Raw genomic sequence first — 15,353 nt, 5'->3', positions numbered from 1 at the left:
ACCGATTCTGGAAACATGATGGTGCCTGCCAACATATAACTTTCATTATCACTCCATATGCACGAGGCAGATCTGTGTCTCCACGTTGAAAAAGCATCGATGAGAAGTTTGTGTAATCTCGATCTTCTCAAGTGTGCTTCCAACACGGGCAACCTTATATTCGATAGCTAATAGGATTGTTCTTGAATCCAACGAAGAAGCTACGGCGGAAAATCAACTAAATCGTATCTTCTCTCTATTTCCCTTTTATTTTATTTTTTTTTTTTGCCTCTCCCATCCCCTGAAAGACGCCAAAATGCCAAAAAGCCTCTCCACACATCGTTTACCCATCGTTCACTAATCAAACCCCTCCGCTTGAAGTGGAGAGCGCGGGGTGATCCCTTCAGCAGGACCAATTTTCAGATCCACGGCCGCCTTTGGCCCTCCGCGCATGTACGATCATCTAGACCGAAGTTTACCCCGGGGATGAGAGACGTTCCTCGTCCTGTGGCTCAAAAATGGCAAAAACCATCTTCGAGAACCGGGAAACCCCCCAATTCACGGACCCTGAGTTCGGCGGTCCTGGTGCGGAGTACCTCTATCATGTCTGACGAGTCTTGGTGAGGAGCCTAAATGACGGGACAGGGGATGCCCTTGCCCACGGAAGCCCATCACCCGCAGTCAAGCGTCGGAAGATGGAATCCGGTGAATCAAATTAGGTTATCGAGGTTTGCGCTAGCGCGGATCGTGAGAGCGGCTCTTTCCAGATAGGGGAACTCCTACACCACAGCGGAGAGTAGCCGGCCCAGGTGATCCTCTGTACACATGAACTCCCTGGGTAATGGACAGCGAAGGGGGCCAAGATTGAGCCCCCTACAACTCTTGCCACAAGTCCAAATTTGGGATTCCTGGCGTATCGACAACGCGGAATCCTTCTGGATCCGTCGTAAGATCTCGTTGGATAAGGAGTCAGTTTCGCCCCAATCTCCGTGCTCGTCTATTGCCGTGTTATTGGAATAGTAATCAGTTTCCTTGTTTCCCCGTCTTGTGGTGACGGGTGATAGGAGGCACTAGAAGTAAGTGTACGAGAGTGGATGCTGGACAGAGGATGATTCATGATTACGGAGGTCAATATCGGTGTGGCGGTCGGCGTCTATCATCTGGTGAGCAACCTGGATCTCTCTGCATAGTTGTCTGAGCTTCAAGGATGCATGTGTGGCAACAGAAGGAGACTTGGGATACATTAATCTTTACGTCCAAACTATGCTCAGAGTCACGGGCTTGAATCTTGGGATCGGGTGGTAGGTCGCCTACGGTCACCCATCCTGACGGTCCAATGGAGATTTGATGTGGCGAGACGTCGCCTGAGTTCTGTATGACCCCTATATTGTCCGGTCTCGCAGCATGGGAGAACTCATAGCTAAAGTATGCATTTGGCATTCATCAATCATACCAGATACAAGCCAACCGACGCGCAAATACAGATATGACATGCAAGAAAAGAAAAAATTTGGCAAACGGGGCATCCGGGTTCAGGGGAGAGTTGGGTATCGTCGGTTCATCAATCCATACGCTCGATGCAATAAATAGCCGCCTCGCATGTCCGTGAAATCCTCTGTAAGAAACATCAAAAGTTTTGTCACCCTGCGCAAAATAATAGATACTAAAAGATAGAATGAGGAATGACTCGCGCACGGGCGTGCTACCTCCGTCGAGGATTCCGCGAGTCGCGGCGCGGGTCGTGAACTTCCTCGCCCTCATCCTCCTCTTCGACAGGCGCTGGCGTTCGTCGCTCGGTACGCCGCTTCGGGCGTCGGCGGCGGTTCGAGCTGATGTTACTGGCCGAGTCGTCGGGGGCCAGGGAGCGGTCGTCGTCGAGGAAGTCGTCTTCGGTTCCGCTTTCCCAGACACCGACGCCGGAGAAAGGAGTGCCCATGCGGGCTTCAACGTAGGATCCCCGGCGGCTTTGGTTGGCGACGGAGAGGCCGGCACCACGTTCGCGAAGGGCTCGGCGCACCATCTCAGCTTTGAGATGAAGGGCTTCGAAGGCATCCTCCAAGGCCTCCATACCCTGGAAGACGTCGCGCTCGATCTCGGCCAGGACTTGAATCTCGGTTTCCTCGTCCAACGAGATCGGTCCGCCATGGGCCGGGGATGAGGGTCCACCGCTGGGTTGGCTGGAAGGGCGGAAGCTGCTGTCCATGTAGTTCGGGGTAGCACCGCGCGATATTCCGCCGGGGCTGTAAGGAGTGGTGGACCGACTGCCAGGCCAACGACTGGGAGGAGCTGCGTCTTCGGCACCGCTGCGAAGGAAACCATCGAATCGACCGGAGATCAAGATTTCCCACTCATCGTCACTGATTGCGGCCAGGGTGGCGAGGACATGGTGGAGCTCGTGGTGATTGAGCATGAACATGGCAGTCTCGGGGTCTCGAGGGAGAGTTGGAAGTCGGTAGAGGCGTTGAATGGCGTGAGCTGATGAGACGAGCGCCGGGGGTTTTTCGGGCATCACACCGTCCACGGCAGAACGCGCTCGTGGAACAGGAGTGGAAGAGTTGATTCCAAGCAAGGCACAAAAGAGAGATCGTTGCCATGATTCGAGGTGAGTCAACATCGCAAACGTCAGCGTCTCATCGTCTACCTCCTCGGGCGCGGCGCTACTCGCTTGGTCAGGTTGTTCGGAGAGCCACTTGTCGACCGCCACTTTGGTTTTTCGAGACTGACGGATGAAATGTTCGCGATATTCTTCGGGAACATCAACATCAAGCTTCTGCATAGGAACATGTTCTTCACCGAGACCCATATCGACCGTAGTGGGTGCCATTACAAATGGAGGCCAGGCGGGTAGCTCTCGTCGTCCCGAAACCAGCTCTAGGACCTCCCCCCCAGCTTACGCCTTCCGGACGTTCTTCGATATCCTCGCGCTCGCACATAAGACAGCTGCAAGGCTCCGACGAGATGTCTCGTGCAAAAACAGCCTCTAGTCGGTCAAGGAGCCGTCGCGCGACGGAGCGATATCCAGTGGCAACCGCAATCGACCCATTTTTACTCATTACTTTCGAGTAATCATCCAGCAGGCGGTTGAAAGGCTCGAACACTCGAGCTGCAGCTTGCTGGGGCTGGGTGGCAGACTGCGCAAAAGGATCCGATGGAAACGGCCCAGCAAGTAATGTCCGCGGAACCTTCGCGTCAAGCCCCCCCGTGCTGCAGCAGATAGTCCACCCTGGGAATAGTGACGGGGACTTGAGGCGGCGGGGAGGGGGCGGAGGTGCCCCATACGCTGGGCCGGGCGCAACGTGTCGTCCATATTCGAGGGATTCATCACTCGGGGTATGGCGATGCGATGCGGCTGAGCGAGTCTGACTGCGGGATGGCGGCTTAGCGGGCGGCGTGGTGGATTTTCGAGGAGGGATATACTGTTGGTTCGGGGCGATAGATGTAGCATCGGATCCGTTGTTAGACTCCACCCAATATCTCGTACGGTGTTATTTGAACGGGAAGGCGACATGGTAGAGCGACTCGATCGCTTCTTCGGTTTCTTCTCATCACTCGCTTTGGATTTGGATGACCGGTGGCTGGTACGTGATGGCTCATCATGTTTGGAGGACTTGGATTTTGTTGAATCGGCCCTTGCCGTTTTACTGGATTTGCTTCCCTCGTCTTTCTTGGACCGAAGGCTGGAAGTGGAACGATTCACATCACTCGTCCGTATCTTGATAGTCGACTTTTTAGCCTTCACTTTTTCCGAGCTCTTCTCTTTCGGCTCCTTTCCCTGCTCTTCATCCGGGGTGCCCTTGCGAGAGGCGGGCTGGTCAAGGCCCGTCAATGGCGGACTTGGCGGGGCGTGATGATTGTCAGTATGCCCATTGCTCGCCCTATTCTCCTTCCCGCCATCGTGGTTATCCTCAGTCAGATCGGTCGGGTCGGGGGTAGGGATGTTCTGCTTGGTGCGAACATCCTCCTTGCTATGCGCCTTGGAGAAGGACGGGTAGGGTAGGCTGGTTCTGGACTCAAGGAAGGAGGCCGTCCCCGACCGGCTCACAGTGTCAATGTCGACTCCCGGCATCGAGGACCGGCGACGTGGGGGGTCGCTGAGGGAGGTCGAGGCGGAAACAGACCGAGCCGTGGATTCGTCGGGCTCAGGATCCTTGGTTGGGTCGCGGGGGGTGGAGCGGACCTGGGACAACTGGGACGACCGCTTGGGACGTTGCTTCCAGTTCTTCGAGGTCTTGGAGGAACGAGGGGTATTGTTAGGTCTGACTGGGAAGAACATGGCGGGATCGTGAGAAAATCGTAGCCGCACGAGGTGGATCCCGTCAGGCTCGGGCCCGCTGGTTCATCGGCCGCCGATTTCCTCGAATCCCTCAGGAGACTCTAGGAAGGGGGAAAAAGCTCCGCCGCGGGAATGTGACTCTATGACTCTATTTCGGGTTGCCAATGCGCGTGGCTATGGTTTGCCTGGCGCTTAACTTGGGCGGAAGGGCTATTACTGGTCGCAAAAGGCCCAGGGGGGGGCTCAGCGCTTGTGTCGATCGCACGATGGCGGGAGGGGCCCCGGCATTCCGTGAGAAAACGGGGGCGAAGTGGGAATTAGGCTTAGGCAGCGGAATCACGTTCAAAAACCAGGTGAAACCTGCCTATCCAGGCATAGATAATGCAGGGTAGCGAGATTAGAGTGGAGTGGGAAGAGGAGGAAGGAAGTGGACTTTCTATGCGGTGAACAGACCGACACTTGTTCGCCCCCGCCTTAACTGACGTGGTTGATGCTGCATGGAAGCCTGATGGGTCTTCCCCTGGTCGAATCGCCTAGAATCTCGAATCTCCCCCGGAGTGCACCCCCTTATAGGAAGAGGCGTGTGTTTCAGGTCTCGGAAGCTCAGGGCGTCTAAGGGGAATCTAAGGTACAAGCTGCGTACTATCTCATCATGAAACGGGGCCGATCGGACTCGAGAATAGAGTTAAAGCACAGATGCTGTGGGGGTATCACTTAGGCTAATCTAACAAAACAAAGAAAAAGATTCAAGAAAGAAAGAAGATAAACCCCCGCTGAACAATCCTATTGACCTTCCCAGTGCAACCCGTTGGAAACTTTGACCGGCGACGTCTCCAACACCCAATTGCCGTCCGCTTCGTGCGCAACTCCTCCCGCACGTGCAGCTCGAAGGGTCTTCTCCGTCGCTGGTTTCAGGTCGCCTGTCCGATGGTCCCATTCCCAGCCCTCCTTAAGCCACATCCATGTGAGATATGCACGTAGTTCTTTGTCCATAGGCAGAACGGACTTCCACTCAGGAACGAAAGCGGGTTCAGTTGCCCCAGTGCCCTTCCAATCCGTAGCAGTGCCCCGAAGCTCGTCCCGACAGAAAATCCGCCAGCTGTCCAGCGAATATGCACCAATTCCAGGTAGATGTGCAACCTCCCATCCCGATCGATGGTCCTCGTCATCAATGCACTCTCCGCGACCGATGTCTCTTCCGTCCAATTTTCGCGGATAGTGCATCTTGCGGTAGCGTTTGTCTTTACAGGGTGGATTCGTCTGCCAGGTTTGTGCTATTTTGATACATTTATTGGCGCGTTGGTTTTGAAATCCGAGGCAATGAATCATATCCACCAGTTCCTTCTGGTCCGCGTTGGCCATGGCGTGGATAGTTGGATACCTTTCGAAGACCTTGAACAAAATCGGTAGAGCAACTCCACCTCGAGTTCGGTTTAGGAAGATTGTGGCGATCAGAAGTTTAAAGGGCTCATGGGCGAGCTGTTCCTGAACAAGCCCAAAAGCAGGCGCATCGAGAGGCGGAAAAGGAAGGCATGACTCTGGACCGACATGTGCCTGGGGAAAACAAGGCGAGACCTTCGGTATCTTGGGTCGTAGGGGTTTCGTTGCTTCGGGGTGGAGAAGACCAGACCTCTTGGCCGGTGTTTGAGGGGGCGAGTTGGTAGGTTGAGACACAAAGTAGGGGCTTTTGGCAGGGAGATGCTGGTCAAAGTGGTCGCCTCACTCGCGGAGCTTGGCACGTGTACTGTAGTTGGGATCCCGACGTCATCATCAGATGAACAATCAGTTGAGGCATCGCCAAGGGACGAGTCCGATGACACGAGGTTGGCTTGGAACCCCAGCTCTTCGAGATTTGGTCGGGTATGCCTTGCAGTAGCTGGATCACAATTGGTATTTGCAGGCGGCAATCGAGATGGACTCGGCAATGTACTCTTGAGAGGTACGAACGGAAAATATTTTGACTTCACCTCATCATCGGCTGTCACACTTGACGAATCATTGGTTATTAAAAATCCGACCATTCGGCTGGGTCGGGTGATAAAGGCATGAATATGCTTTTCCCGGATCGTCCAGTGCTTGGTGTTTGCGGCCCTTCGACGACAGCATTGACTGGGGTTGTCGCTCGCTCGATCCTGAGAGATATGTCTATTCCTCTCTCATTGTGAGCTGGTACATTTGCCTCGGCGCCAACCTCTCCATAGTTGCGCTTCTTATTTTTCTTCTTCTTTGATTTCTGCCTGGAGGATTTATCTTCCTTCGGGTTCTCCTCTTGGTCTCGAGAGTCATCATGAACGAATTGGGGACTTTCAGTCAGTTTGTGCTTTGACTTGCGGTCATACTTGTGCTTTCTGTGTCTCTGCTCTGCGCAGAGACTTTTGGGTTGGACTACCGGACCATCATTTGCACTCTCAGACTCTCGCCTTTTCTGTTTCTCGAGCGCTTTCTGTTTCCTCTTCGCTTTCTTCCTCTCCTTCCTCCCTAGCTTCTTCGCCAACTTGCGTGCTGCCCTCTCCTCCTTTTCTTGTTGGACCTCGGCGATGGCGAAGTCAACTCCGGTTCTGGGACCATCCGAGGCAGGATTGACGAAAAGATAGTTGGTGATGGGGTAGGGTCGATCCCATGCCATGTTGCAGTCATATCGACACTCGAGGGCGTCGAAGGATTGATATCCTGATTATGATGGGTCACGCTATCTTGCGCCTGAAGGGAAGACTTATATTTGTCTGCTTCAGACTCTGTGGAGTCTCGTGTCTCGTGTCCACCCTCATCGAAACTGCTGGATGGCATAGGTGGCTCAGGTATCTCTGCGGTTATGTTCTTGGCGATTTCGTTGGCGGAGTGTACCGAGGAAGATCGCCGCCTTTGTGTCTTCGGGGACGGAGAAAACGCTGACAGGAGGCTTTTCGGTTGTTGAATTCCATCTACATCTCGGCTAGATGACGAAGATTGACAGTGGGGGGTATGAGGCGGAGGGGTGTTCGGCGAAACAAGTAGCTTAGTTATGTCCTTTGCAGTGTCTCTTCCAGCTTCGCTGACGGGATCTTCAGCTTTGCGCGTGAGTGTATACCGCATTGGTAACGAAACAGGTGACTTTTCCATCTCATCCGTGATGTCTTTGCCGCGATCATTCACCACAGCATGGTCAGACGACGGGGATGGATGACTGCCCGGCTGCTGGCGCCTAGAGCCTACGTCAGTTTCGAGGACGTCGTTTGAATCTTCCCCATTCGTTTCATGAGTAGATAGAGCAGCGATCGAAGAACGTCGTGAGCGCATCCTTTGGCTGAGAGCAGAAAGGGGCGATTCAGGCTCCTCCCGCGTCGAATCTGCTTTGCATTCATCGACAAAGCGGACCGAGTTAGAAGACTCCCGGGAGGGCGCCTTGTGGCCGTTTGAAGGGGTGCATATCACGGCAATTGCATTGTAATCTCTCGAGCTATTCTTGTCGGCACTCAAGGAGGGTGATGCGGAGTGACATATGCTCGTGTTCCGGCCGGTTGGAGAGGAAGCAGACGTTACTCTCTCATGGACGAGGTTCCTGGTGGCGTTATCGAGAGGATTGATGGAAGATGAATGTCGTCGGTGCGCCTTCTTTGTGCTGGGAGACGCATATGGGTACGACATCTCGTCCACATGACCGCTAGCTTTGGTAGGTGTGCAGATAGGAGATGAAGGCTGCGCCGGAAAAAGGATCTCGCGTCCATTAGCACTCTTCGGCTGAGGAGTTTCTGGCGCAGGGACTGTATAAAGATATCCAGATGTACTTCCGATTCTGTCTGCGGCCGACATTGGATTGGTACCACGAGAAGGTGACTCGGAAGCATCGCGCATGACGCTATCACTGGTCTCATTGGCAGTATGGAATGATGACGAGGAACCGCTAGAGCTTATTTTCTGCCGCTTGTAGTCAATATCGGTTTCAGTTGAGCGACGCCGTTTTAGCGATTTGAGTGCTTTTGGAGACATGGATAATTTCTGGCTCTCAGCTGTATCATCGATCTCTTTGCCGAATACAGCGGGGTCGACGAAGCTCTTTATTTCCAAGCCTGAAAGCCCACAAACATCCAAGTAATTCCAACGCACGTATGCAATCAGTTTCGAAATGGAGGTGTCGTCCAGACCTGCAGCCTTCGATTGCGTTTCTAGCTGCTCGATAAAGCGTAATCGAGCATATCGTGACACGGGCTGCGAGGGGTTTTGCATGAACTCGTGGCTGGCAATCCATATCAAAACATCGTTCTTCTCAAGGTCACCGACGGCACCAAAGATATCATCTTCTCCAGGCACATCATTGTCCCACACATCGTCCGCAGGAGCCTTGTTCGTGTGCTCTTCCGGGTGCGCGGCGGTGTCTGAATCAACAGGCTCCATTGCAGCATTTCCATTCCTCGGCTTTGCGGTAGATTCACGGCGGGGAGTCATCAGAGGAAGCGGGAGGTTCTCATCGTCGGAGGAGGGGAGCTCGACGGGAGTGATGACTCGCGTGGCGGTGGTCCGTACCTTCCGGGATTTCTTCTTGGGTGAAGCGACGCAGGTGAATGGGTTTGAGGCAAATTGAGAGACGGCGGCTGTTGATGGCTCCAATGGAGTGGTCAGGGCTGAGGAACTTGATACACTCCCACCGCTCGAGAAAACGCGGTTTACGGGATAATCTGGCTCCTTGGACGGCTGGCGCTCATCGTCTTCGAGAATGCGGGTGATTATGTCCGTGACTTCGTTCGGGAAGGGGGTGTATCCGGCAACATTGGAGGCAGGCCGGGGTGAAACCACGACTTGGACTTTATCTGCTGTCATGATCAATGTACCATCAGCCGGCTCTCCATTCGGAGGGCTGACGCCAGGGGAGTATCCTGGTGCATAGGCGCTGCTCCTGCAACGCTCTTCTCCCTACTAGGAAGAGACCTATTAACAAAGGAAAGGGTTCAATGAAGGGATTGCGTATGTACTATGTATCTCAAAGGAATGGAGCGAAAAAAAAAATCCGGGGACGCTCTGTTTGCTTCCCACAGAAAAGCGACGCGGGCGCACGGGCCAAGTCGCGATAGATCTTATCGTGCGGAGGCTAATTTGGTCCACAGATTTGATAGGTTCTGTTCTAGACCACGGGCTTTGTGATACATCAATACGTGTCGAAAATCTCTGGAAACTCTGAAAACTCTGAATTCTATTCATATATTCATCTAGATGGAGTATCCTGCAGAGGTTAATTGTCGGGGTTCGCCCGCAGCATCAAAGGTGCCATTTGGAGACACGCGAATTAGCTGTGCCGAGCTTTGACCAGGAGCAACCCAGGTCACGTTGTGGCCCCGGCTTTTCATGAACGCAACAGTAGAGTTGTCATAGGCGTATTCAAAGGTAGTCTGGTCAGGCACCAGCTGATCATGTAGCCGTGGCTTTGCAAGAGCTTCAGCTGCGTCGAGGCCTTGATCGATGACATGGATAATGCTCGCGACAGTGGCAGTGATGATTCGGCTACCACCAGCTGAACCAGCGACCAGCGCAAGCTGTCCATCAGGTCGGGTCACGATCACAGGTGTGATGGATGACATTGGGCGTTTCCCGGGACGAATAAAATTCGCCTCAGAGGGGATAAAGCCAAAGGAGTTCGAGACCCCAGGGATGGAAAAGTCTAGGTGGAGTATTAGTACTTCAGTTGCTAGTCTGTTTTTCTCCGGTATACTAACCATCCATTTCGTTGTTCATAATGATGCCCGTTTCCGGGACTAAGACCTGGCTTCCGAAAAGCAGATTCACGGTAGTTATAGAGGAAACGGCAAGACCGGTATGATCCGCCACGGCAAGGTGCGAAGTTCCAGGGCTGTCAATCCAACCGGTTAGTCCTGGCTTTTTGCTTTTTGGTACATTTCGGATGGAGATAACCTACGTCTCCAAGCTTTCGAGACCGGACGGGTCATAAGCGGATACGTTCAGAGTATGCTGGTCCGAGATCTTGCCCCGGATTTCATCCACAGTCGACTGCTTCAACATATCTCGCTCGTACTTTTCCATACCTGGTACAAAGCCTGGGTCTCCTAGCTCAGTTCTCTTGGTCATGTTAGCATGATGTATTTCGATTCCAGCGGGAGGAAGTACCTGGCCATAGGCAAAGCGAATCGCCTCGTCGAATCGATGAGTGCTAAGATTCAAAGTTTGCTCAGAGGTGAAAAAGTCATCGTAAGTATTGAGAATACTCAGAATGCTGAGTGCGACCGAGCCACTTGACGGCGTTGTTGTGCTTGTGACGGTTTGTCCGCGATAGGTGATCTGGGATGTATTCCGGATGGCAACTGTATAATTGGTTAAATCCTCGACAACCATGGTGCCATTTGCTTTTTGAATAGCATTGATCATTGTATCGGCAATTGCACCCGAGTAAAACGCGTCGGGCCCTTGCTTGGCAATGGTCTCCAGTGTATCGGCATATCGCTTCCGTGTAATGATATCGCCCAGGCCAAGACGAGTTCCATTGGGAGCGAAGTCAAGAGCCCAGTTTGGATCGTTCGCAAGAAAGTCTTCCCCTCTGGAAGAGACAGCAGCCTCGCTGTATCGGACCAGATCTTCGGACACGGGGAATCCTTCTCGTGCAGTGCGAACTGCCGGCATCACCACAGTTGACCATGGGAGGATACCGTACTTCTTGTGAAGATATTCTAAGCCGCGAATTTCTCCGGGTACACCACTAGTCAATCTGTCAGTCTAACTGATTTTCCCAAGAGGGCCATGTCGCCTACCTAGCAAGTCCTCCGTAAACAGCGGCGTTGGTATTGTTTTTGAACATGTCTTGATATGCTGCAGCTGGTGCCGTTTCTCTGAAATCAATGAATTCATATTCTCCATCGGGAGACCTGACCACCATGAAGCCGCCACCGCCAATACCACTATGATACATTCCTAGAGATGGTGTCAGACTAGGAATCCGGTTAGGACTTTCTGGCCCGACTTACCAGTCACACCAACACATAATTGACTCGCGACCAGCTATATGGGGAGTCAGTACCGAGACTTCTGTGCAAAACTCGGAATACGTACTGCATCAGCTGCATTCCCGCCCATGGTCAGAATATCAATTCCATGTTGTGAGCAAATCGAGTTCTCGGTCGCAACGGCTCCCCGCTTGCCCGGGCCAGGATCTTCATTCGATCCCAGCTCGATAGGAGAAGTACGCCCCCGGGGCAGATATGAGATTAACAGCACCAATGATACTACTGCGAGGAGTCCCATTTTGATCGAGGGCACGGAGCACGAACGCTTCCGCTGAGTACCACCTGATAGGATATGTGCAGGGTTGCGGTCCTCCGTTGAGGTATCCGATGAAGGCAATAAAGGCTGCAATAGCTGTGAGCGTGGGACTTTCCAGTGGGAAAACGGGCGGGGAATGGAATATCGTCGCATCCGGTGCTCGTACCTTTTTCTCCACATCTTGGGCGGGGATGGTTGGGTGGTACATCGCGCCGAGAAACTATGTACGTCTTGGCCCGAATCGGGCACGCTCTCCCTTTTCTATGCTACTAAGAATGACTCGGCGCAAAGAGCAATGACTCGGAGCAAAGAGTTGGAGCAGTCGGAGCCTCCGGGAGTTCTTATCGCAGGACCACAATCAAGGAATGATTGAGCGGATCCACCCCGCGCCCCCTTCTTCAAGGCGCTGGGTCTGCTGATAAGCCATCCGAGAGGTCGAGCTCGAAGGAAATTTATAAGCTTCACCAGTTGGCCTGTGGGCATCTCCCATACGCTCGTGGTCGCTTCGATCCGCTTTGATTTTTATTTGATTTGATTTGAAATTTTTTTTTTTGGATTCCAGATCTCGAGTTCATATTTCTCGAACAAATTGGAGCAATGGCTCGTGCCTTTCGAAACAGATCTCGTATTGGCGTAGAGACTGGGCCTCGCCAAATCTATTCAGCTAGCGCTAGATATGATTGAATCGCCATGATCGGCTAGTGTTTCCCCTCTGCCTCGCAAATTCTAGCAGTGAGCTTACACGAAGTCCTGGCTACTAGAATGAACTACCGACATTGAAGTTATCCGAATTGATGGTATTAGAAATGAAGAAAAAGCGTCAAGCTTTCAACCGTATGCCAACATACCAGGACACCAAGCATCCACGTAGTTCGTTGGATAACCACATCCTTGTGATATCAAGCCATAATATCTTTTGATCAAAGTCACGCGCGTCATAACCGTCCATCCGAAATATCAACGCCGTGCTTCATCCACGTAATAGTATCGCGCCACGTGAGCGGAACTTCGTCCACGTGCTCTAAAATGCCCAAAACAAGCCTCCGGCCCCAGTCCCGGACATACCAACGTTTCGACATCAGATGCATCCCCACGGCATAATGGAGAAACAAAATCCGGGCCATCCAATCACCTTGCTGCAACAACGAAATGTACTGCTCGGTGACAGACAGGGGCCAGGCCATGATTCCCCCACGAGGGCCCCTCTTAGGCCATGGTTCAATGGCCTGGATGGTGGATTGCCAACTGGCTTGGTAGGTCACTCTGTTGGGTGATTCGTTGTTGATTATGAGAGGTTCGATCTGTCGAAGAGAATGTACGAGATTACTGTGACTGGGTGAGTTTTGATTCCCTCTTTGTCTTTTTCTTCACATACTGATGGACATCAAGCAATTTCTTTACATTGTCATTGGTGGATGGATCGCTGTGTCAGAGATTAGCAGATCAGTAATATTGGGTAAACCCTTTCTTGTGTATAGTGCCAACTTACCTCATACCGTGGCGATCATTCAATGGTACTTCGGTGTGGCCAATTACTAGCCACCCATCCAGCTCACCTTCGGCACCTATTTCATTCATCCGATGAAAAAGCATAGAGGTCCCTGATAACAGCAACCGCACTTCTGTCACCCGAGAGACAGGGTCTTCAGGAACCCCGTCGAGGGATATCACCGGGAAGCCGGTGGCGAAGATGAGAATGAACACCGAAGCCACAAACGCGGGCTCGTAGTGCCGCTCGGTGATCTCAGGAAGAGTTCGGCTTAGGCCCGAACAGGACTGGCTTTGATATCTACTGGCCGCATCTAACCAGTAGTCTCGATTTTCTGGATCCAGGGAAGCAAGGTGCAGCGCAGCCAAGGCCAGGATGCTGTCAAGTAGATATGGAGAGGCAGTTGCCATCTGGGGGATTACGATGGAAAGATGATAGCCGGAAATCCCATCCTCGGCGAGTTCCTGACATGTAGAAGTCAGATATTGATGTATCAGTCGCATTTCTAGCATGCGCGTGGCCACTGGCAGCTCGCCTCCGGGGGCCACCCTGCTACCGGCGCGTGTGCCACTGTCGGAGCCGTCGCGACCAAAAGAATCACTCGAACTCTCAACATCCGGTGGGTATACACATTCGAGCTTACGCTTTTTGCAGAGGGTGCATTTGGGGACCTCCTCGTCGCACTGTGGATGTAATCAGATTTCCGTGGTCCACATAGAATGGAGGCAAAGTCGCCTTAGCGGAGGGTTGCGCGAGGGCCCAGTGTACTCCTCTTTGAAGGCCCTCTTCTCCTCGGATGCGAAACCCGACCGCGCCGACCCTTGTGAATATGACTTACTTTGACATGCCGTCTCTTGCACTCGGAGCAACCCTTGCGGGATTTGGTGTGGCTCCGCCGCAGGGGCATTACAGACGATCACCCCAACCCCCCGAAAGAAAATCGTTGAGTCTCTCTCATTTATGGCGATGGCAGTCCCATCGCCAGCAACAAGGGAGAAAGCAATTCAATAATCAGCTAGCGCGATCTGCAGGGCTGTCGAGGTCCGGATTATATAAGCAGCTGCACGAAAATCCGTGGGTCTCAGAGTCAACGCACTTGACCGTCGATCAATTACCGGCCCAATTTGGGGGCCAAGTGTGGGGGGTGATCTGCTAGCGCCTTAATGCGTATCTTCAACCCGCGTCTTCTACTTGGGAAGCTATGCGTAGATTGCCGTCCACTGGGATTCGCGTGATTGCACCTTTGCCCCGGGGAGATTGCTGGATCCAAATATGAGATGTGTTCTGTGTGACGGGGCTCGCATTCAAGGCGCCTACGTGGGAGTGTAGCGTAACTTGGGAACTCGGGCTTGCATGTGTGTTCAAGTGTTCAAGGTTCGACTGGCTTCTCCGACGCTCCATATGTATGCCTATAATCTGAAAAGAAGATGTAATTCCCGATCAGAATTTTAGAGGCGATGGAAATCAAGCGAGCAGAGAGTGCGACGCCTCATCCCCCCGAAACCCCCTCCTCGCGGAAATGTGGGGCCTCTGCTTGTTCTCTTAGTGTCCGGTCTAGGGCGTTCTAACTGCTGGAACCTCTTAAAATTAAACCAGAATGAGGCTCGTAGTGGTCTTCAATTCTCATACTAGTAGATAAATAAACTAAGATGATAGGTGAAATATAGCGATTCACACACGGCTCGAAAAGCAGGTTCAGTCGGTGATAATTCCACTGTCAAGCTCTGATTCGAGCTCTCCGGTGATTAATGCCTTATTTCCCCTGACGATCTTCATTTTCATTCATGATTTCATGCTTTACCTTCCACTTCCTCTGGGGCAACCACCTATACCCACCATCGGGGATAAATTAATTATCCCGACTTCATCACCATGGATCCGATTTGAGAGATGGTCCCGCATCTATGGCCCAATATCCACTTTATGGGTCGGTCGGCGCCCTACAATCACCATACTATCCCCCAACATCGCCGTAGACCTTCTCGAAAAATGCAGCACCAACTTCAGCTCACGACCGCGGTTTGTGATGGGCGAATTGAACTGGACAATGCTGGGATCCTCGTTCAACCCCAAGGCAAGGAATGGCACACCCGAAGACAGATGCTGCATCAGGCTCTCTACCCCTATGGATTCAAAAACTATTCGGCAGAGATAAGTTCCACGCATTGTTCTGCTTCTTTGAAGGTGCCGGGCAGGTATCTCGCCGGATCGTTGCAGTGGCTCAACCGCGTGCCCAACATATTCGCGCCATGGAAAGCAGAAACCCAGCGCAGAGGTCGCGAAGAAGCCGCAGTCAACATGGAGCTAGTCGAAAAAGCCCATTGCGGGCCGCAAAGACCCCATGGGAAGTCCCAGATTCACTTATCAAGTTCC

The 15,353-nt window shown here is 52.7% G+C and overlaps 7 protein-coding genes across 7 annotated transcripts; 2 read left to right on the top strand and 5 right to left on the bottom strand.

Annotated features, from left to right (window-relative positions):
- Positions 1-1,681: 1,681 nt before the first annotated feature.
- N7468_002119 (uncharacterized protein) lies at positions 1,682-4,252 on the bottom strand (the record flags this gene model as incomplete). Its single annotated transcript, XM_058471416.1, is given in 3 exon segments — positions 1,682-2,857; positions 2,874-3,395; positions 3,461-4,252. The coding sequence occupies 3 exon segments, from the start codon at positions 4,250-4,252 to the stop codon at positions 1,682-1,684; spliced, it is 2,490 nt and encodes an 829-aa protein (XP_058334557.1).
- A 783-nt stretch (positions 4,253-5,035) lies between these two features.
- On the bottom strand, positions 5,036-6,878 carry N7468_002118 (uncharacterized protein; the record flags this gene model as incomplete). Its single annotated transcript, XM_058471415.1, has 2 exons — positions 5,036-5,953; positions 6,354-6,878. The coding sequence occupies 2 exons, from the start codon at positions 6,876-6,878 to the stop codon at positions 5,036-5,038; spliced, it is 1,443 nt and encodes a 480-aa protein (XP_058334556.1).
- Positions 6,879-7,046: 168 nt separating this feature from the next.
- On the bottom strand, positions 7,047-9,046 carry N7468_002117 (uncharacterized protein; the record flags this gene model as incomplete). Its single annotated transcript, XM_058471414.1, has 2 exons — positions 7,047-7,140; positions 7,320-9,046. 2 exons carry the CDS (start codon positions 9,044-9,046, stop codon positions 7,047-7,049), a joined length of 1,821 nt encoding a protein of 606 aa, XP_058334555.1.
- A 386-nt stretch (positions 9,047-9,432) lies between these two features.
- On the bottom strand, positions 9,433-11,473 carry N7468_002116 (gamma-glutamyltransferase; the record flags this gene model as incomplete). Its single annotated transcript, XM_058471413.1, has 7 exons — positions 9,433-9,881; positions 9,937-10,070; positions 10,137-10,297; positions 10,346-10,931; positions 10,984-11,143; positions 11,197-11,230; positions 11,282-11,473. The coding sequence occupies 7 exons, from the start codon at positions 11,471-11,473 to the stop codon at positions 9,433-9,435; spliced, it is 1,716 nt and encodes a 571-aa protein (XP_058334554.1).
- Positions 11,474-12,426: 953 nt separating this feature from the next.
- N7468_002115 (uncharacterized protein) lies at positions 12,427-13,390 on the bottom strand (the record flags this gene model as incomplete). The annotated part of the gene is made up of 2 exons (XM_058471412.1): positions 12,427-12,842; positions 12,988-13,390. 2 exons carry the CDS (start codon positions 13,388-13,390, stop codon positions 12,427-12,429), a joined length of 819 nt encoding a protein of 272 aa, XP_058334553.1.
- Positions 13,391-13,490: 100 nt separating this feature from the next.
- N7468_002114 (uncharacterized protein) lies at positions 13,491-13,823 on the top strand (the record flags this gene model as incomplete). Its single annotated transcript, XM_058471411.1, has 1 exon — positions 13,491-13,823. The coding sequence occupies one exon, from the start codon at positions 13,491-13,493 to the stop codon at positions 13,821-13,823; it is 333 nt and encodes a 110-aa protein (XP_058334552.1).
- Positions 13,824-14,772: 949 nt separating this feature from the next.
- On the top strand, positions 14,773-15,135 carry N7468_002113 (uncharacterized protein; the record flags this gene model as incomplete). Its single annotated transcript, XM_058471410.1, has 1 exon — positions 14,773-15,135. One exon carries the CDS (start codon positions 14,773-14,775, stop codon positions 15,133-15,135), a length of 363 nt encoding a protein of 120 aa, XP_058334551.1.
- Positions 15,136-15,353: the final 218 nt, after the last annotated feature.

The sequence above is a fragment of the Penicillium chermesinum genome (assembly GCF_028974085.1).
Source record: "Penicillium chermesinum strain IBT 19713 chromosome Unknown utg000002l:1.0-5270490.0:1.0-5274688.0, whole genome shotgun sequence".
NCBI classification, from domain to species: domain Eukaryota; kingdom Fungi; phylum Ascomycota; class Eurotiomycetes; order Eurotiales; family Aspergillaceae; genus Penicillium; species Penicillium chermesinum.
The sequence above is the reverse complement of the archived record's forward strand: the minus strand, read 5'-3'. Positions and strand labels throughout refer to the sequence as shown.